Source organism: Vitis vinifera, chromosome 16 (genome assembly GCF_030704535.1).
Source record: "Vitis vinifera cultivar Pinot Noir 40024 chromosome 16, ASM3070453v1".
Classification (NCBI taxonomy): Eukaryota; Viridiplantae; Streptophyta; class Magnoliopsida; order Vitales; family Vitaceae; genus Vitis; species Vitis vinifera.
Genome location: NC_081820.1, coordinates 2,704,933 through 2,710,096, shown reverse-complemented (window position 1 = coordinate 2,710,096; position 5,164 = coordinate 2,704,933). Strand labels below are relative to the sequence as shown.

Sequence of the window (5,164 nt, the reverse complement as noted above, 5' to 3'; positions counted from 1 at the left end):
CAATCAGTGTCCCAAACTTAAGACTTCTCCTAAGCACCCATGGATAGGGCATGACAATAGACCCATACTAGACAAGTTTTAAACTTGATAAAGACCCTCTCAATGTAGCTTGCATACCGGAGCATAGTGTTGCGTAATTTGTTTCTCCTAAGCACCCAAGAACAAGCCATGACAATCAAAGCATAGTGTCACGGACTTAGTCGTTCACTAAGCTCGTGCGACACTTAGGCAAGTCAAGACACTTGATCTTGCTAAGTCAGCCTTGCTCCCAATGCTTAGCTTGCTAGGCTAAGATGCTCACAACTCGAAAGCTTAAGAAGCTTAGTAGGCAACTCTTAGAGAATGGAAGCTCTTATTACTCAAGGAAGCCTTTACAAGTGTTTTGAAGACTCACTTGCTTGGTGCCTTGGCCAAATGAGGCCCTCACCTATTTATAGGCACCAATGGAACTCTCTGGAACCTTGGAGGGTTCCTTCCAATTCAAGTATATTCTAGAATGTCCAACATCATTTTAGGTACAAGCCTATGTACAAAAATATACAAGAGACCTCTGGAATTCTTTAGAAGGCTGTGGACTCCTCTCATGTCTTCCACCATAGTGTAGAGTTGTGTGGATTCCTCCAGGCATCTCTAGAACCTTCCACACTCTCTTCCCACTCTAGGAGTCTCCAGAAGCTTCCTGGCTCTATATAAGCCCATGGGGAGGCTCATTTGAATCATCTTGTGACAATAGTCTCCTAAACTTAGGCCTCTATGCATGGGATGTGAGGATAGGCTCATACCAAAAGACACCCTCAATGTAGCTTGCATAATAAAACATAGTGTCACTGACTTTGGCTTTTCTTAAGCACTCATGCACAAGGGGTGATAATAGGCTTTATACTAGACAATCGATTAGTATCCTCAAAAACCACAATGATAAGAAACTAAAAAATTAAACCATATTTTGCCTCTTTTTTTTTCCATTTCTCCTCTTTGCTACCATAACCTGCATAGGATGTGCATATGCAGCTTTTACTAAACCTGCATAAATCCTTTAGGTATGTTCATTCTTTTGATAAGCTGTTGTTATCTTGATCTTGACTTATTTAAATCCCGAACCATAATTTTTTTAGCACCTTACAACCAAGGCAAGCACGAGTAGAAACATTTTTATTCATATCCAACAAAAATTATCAAGATCTATGGCATTGCACTTTCAAGAAGTGATGTTCAGTTACAAAATAAAATCTATTTTTCACCAATTTTAGATTCCTGCCATTGTTGTCATTTGAGTCTGTGTCATTCCTATGGATTCCTTTTCACTTCCTGTCTGTATATTCATAAGGCAAATGCTCGGGTTCAATTACACCTAGTGACGAAAAAAACATGGAAATGAATCTGGTGAGACTTTGAAACCAATCAGTCATGTTTGATGGAGCCATCTTCAACTTGAATTAGATTAAATAAAAATAAAAAATAAAATAAAATAAAACTCCTTTTCATCTCAACTAGATAAGGTCTTGAATACCTAATTTTTGTCTGAGGAATTGACGATCAGAAGATCAGAGCTTGTATGCCATTGACAGTATCGTCAGGACTTTGAGTAGCATCAACCTTGAGTATGCCTTCTGAAGGATCAAGCTGAAGTGAGTCCAACTGAGACTGAAGAAGGTTTGGAGGCATGAAATGATTCCCTTCTGCTGCTCTTTTCTCTAGCCGAGCGGCTATCACCTCAGCCCGGGCATCCAACAAAACAAACTTCACCATGCTTTCAAAGCTTCCATGCTCATAGTTAGGGTCTGCAGACCTAAGAATTTCTCGGTAATTCTTCTGCAGGGCAGAGCACCCGAGAACCACAGTGTTGTTGCTAAGCAAGTGCTCTCTTAGAGCATTCCTTAGTGTTTCAAGCCAGGGAATCCGGTCTTTGTCTGATAGAGCAATCCCTCTCTTCATCTTATCTGTTTTGTGGCACAAATGACAATTTCAATGAAATGAGGATGAAATTTTTCGGTAGGATTATAATTTCATGCTCAACTGTTAGAATGAAGTTGTGTATTTACCTTTATTTGATTCTGGGTGGAAATCATCAGCATCAAGAAAGCTGCAATTCAGGACTTTTGCAAGCATATTCCCTATTGTACTGTTGAAACACCATTCAATACATGAGCAGATGCAGAAATTACTGTTTGTTTGTCAAGAAAATGCAGTGAAAAAAAATGAGACTAGGGTTTTGTTCTGTTCTCTGTTTCATCCAGGCAACATTCTCATATTAGGTTCAGCTGCATGGAGTTTATTGTTCTTTTTCAGGTCCCAATGACGAAGAAACTAAGATTCAGACTCAAAAGTTGTAATTTCATCTATTTTCCTACATTTTCTCAGAAACCAAACAAAACCAACATTATATCGATCTACGTTCATCTACCAAGATGCAATCTACGATTAATGAAACAGAAAACCATCATTCCAAAGTTGTTACAAGGCATGTGTAGCTACATATTTTTCGGGTTTTGGACAATCAACAGCAAAACATGATTCCTTTCAAGCATCGAATGCAGATTGGTTTCAGTGGAGGAAAGATTTTGAAATCCCTAAAAGCATGTTTTGTAGCAGAATGAAGATTAGTTTTTCAAAAATTTTCTCGCTATTTGGAAATGAAAATGATGAAATAGACAACAGAACTTGTCATCTTTGATCATTTTCAATCATTAAAACCCTAAATTTAATTGAAATATGACAACATTCTCGCATTTTCTGTAACAGTTTTCAATGTCATCTTCATTGAAGACAGAATTTCTAATTTCCCCAAACAAACGAAGGCAACAGGTATGGACTATACAACAAGGTCAACAATCATTCAAGAAATCAGAAGGAAAATAAGTAAACAAATTTTCTAAGCATCCAAACAAGGTGGGCATGATGGGCATAATGAGAAAATTGGAATTTCCCGGAAAGTTCAAGGGACACGTAGCGAAATGGGTAATGAGGACTTACGATTTCCCAGACCCACAGACACCCATTATCACAACAGCCATCCCTGCAGAAGAAAAACAAAACCAAAACCCCAGAAGAATCAACCAACTTTGGCAAAGAAAATCCTGAGAATCTGAAAACTAACGGGAAAATGGAAGAAAGGATGAGAAAATTGACCTTTAAGATTGGAATCCATGGCATCCATGGAGGCTGAGGTGATGGAAAAGCCAATTTGAAAGCTAATCAATGAAGGAAATGATGAGATGTTTATCCAACTGAGAGAAGGTTACGTAGTCAAATATGATTGCTTGGATAGAACCACCCCAGATAGGATCGTATTGAACAATGAAAAATGTGAAAAGGAATCTTCCTTTTAAGGAAAGAGACATCATGGGATTTTCTGAAATTTTTATAGTGATTTTATTTGATTTCAACTCTTCTGAAAACACCAAGTGTGGCCTACATAAGTACTAAAATCAAGTAGGTATTCATCCAATGGGGTTGGCCCAAGAATTATCAATCATGAATCATATTTTTGGATATTATATTATATTATATTATCTTTAATTTATAGAATGGATAAAAAGTAAATTATTTTTTAATATTTGATATTTGTATAGAATAAAATTTATATTATATTCTATATATACTAAAAAATATAAAATTTCTCTTTCATTTAATGGTATATAGAAATTGTTTAATAATTTAAAATCTAGTGAATAATTAATTAATTATTTATTTATTAACAATATTCATGATTAAAATTTTAAAATTTATAAATATAAATATAATATTATATATTTAATATATAAAAAATTATAAAATAATAATAATAATACATATATCAGTATTATTTTACAATATATTTTATAATTATTTTTTTAGTTCTTCTTTTTTTTAATTACAAAATTAATTTTTAATCAAAATTTTTGTTTTGTAAAATAGGTAATATAAAAAATAAAAAAATAATGAAATTTTTTTATTTATGATATGAATTTATCCCTTATCTTAGTTTAATATTAACACGATTTGCGGAAAATGATATGAAAAAAGGTAGATAATGAGGGCTACTCATAGTCGTCTCTTATAGCCATTTGGATCATATATGATAACATAAGGGCGAGTAGCTTTGTCCGTCTTTTACAACTATTTGAGTAGTGAATACGACGCTTAATACGCCTAAAAGCATTAATTGCAACAGACATTAAGTGTTTTGATTGACACAATCCTTTAAAGTTCATCAAGATGTGACAACCGTTATAAATTAACAATCATTGACATTAAAGACGGTAATGCACATTCAAAATCAAATACACCATTAGGACATTAGATAACACGTTACAATTGGACAAGAATAAATAGTCACCTTTGGCTACAAAGAAAGGTATGCTGCCATTTTTTAGAACGCTTTTTTCTAGTTCAAGTCTTCCCATTTGAACATTCTTGTTTGTAGGTAAGTCTTCCCATATGGACATTCTTGTGTGCAGGTTGAATTACCTTCTACGTTTCAGAGGCTACCCTAACACTCCTTGTTGGCCAAGCACCAACAAATAATATATTTTTATCACTTATCTTGTTTTATCCTTGATTTAATATAGAATATGATAAATAACATAAATAATTTATTTTATCTTGTTATCAATCAAACAAGGGATAAAATATGTTATTTTTCTCTTATTTTATCTCATGTTATATCTTATTTTCCAAAATTTAAGAAATTAATACATATGACAAATTGGTACCTAGTGAACTTCCATCTCGATCCAAAAATGTATGATAAAATTTAAATTCAAAATACAAACAAATGGAATCGACTATATAGGACACATAAACAAGAATCAAATACAAAATTATAAAAGTTGAAAATATATACATTACATGTGATATCTTTTTGAGACCTATCAAATAGTGTCTTTCAATACTAACTCTACTAGCTTATAGTATAAATGTCTAATTATTAAACTGTTATAAAAAAGGGATTATTTAAAATTGGTTTGCTACTATTATTGAAACTATAATATCCATTATACAAAATTTTATTTCTAAAAATAATTAAAACTATTTTTAGAACCCTTTTAGAATACATCCAAACAAGCCCTAGTATTTTCCTATAAACAATTTTCATTTTCCCACCAAACAGAAACACTATTCCTATCCAAGATTCAATTAAATACAATTATTGTTTTTTTCTTTTGGAAAAAAAATAATAATT

At 33.1% G+C, this 5,164-nt stretch overlaps 1 protein-coding gene across 2 annotated transcripts; it reads right to left on the bottom strand.

Moving 5' to 3' along the window:
- Nucleotides 1–1,127: 1,127 nt before the first annotated feature.
- On the bottom strand, nt 1,128–3,388 carry LOC100264923 (gluconokinase). Of its 2 annotated transcripts, XM_002275978.5 has the most exons (5): nt 3,130–3,388; nt 2,974–3,016; nt 2,043–2,122; nt 1,511–1,940; nt 1,128–1,351 (listed from the first exon to the last, which is right to left on the bottom strand). In XM_002275978.5, the coding sequence occupies exons 1-4, from the start codon at nt 3,155–3,157 to the stop codon at nt 1,537–1,539; spliced, it is 555 nt and encodes a 184-aa protein (XP_002276014.1). In that variant the 5' UTR covers nt 3,158–3,388; the 3' UTR covers nt 1,128–1,351; nt 1,511–1,536. The 2 variants fall into 2 exon arrangements, with proteins under 2 accessions (XP_002276014.1, XP_010662145.1); XM_010663843.3 differs by having other exon boundaries at nt 1,128–1,940; nt 3,130–3,386.
- Nucleotides 3,389–5,164: the final 1,776 nt, after the last annotated feature.

What these genes read in the sequence shown, in the direction of transcription:
- LOC100264923 (XM_002275978.5), bottom strand. Translation starts at nt 3,157, where the DNA reads ATGGATGCCATGGATTCCAATCTTAAAG. An exon ending in CATGGATTCCAATCTTAAAG is followed by an intron (nt 3,017 to 3,129) that starts GTCAATTTTCTC and finishes TTTCTTCTGCAG; the next exon opens with GGATGGCTGTTGTGATAATG. An exon ending in CCACCCAGAATCAAATAAAG is followed by an intron (nt 1,941 to 2,042) that starts GTAAATACACAA and finishes GCCACAAAACAG; the next exon opens with ATAAGATGAAGAGAGGGATT.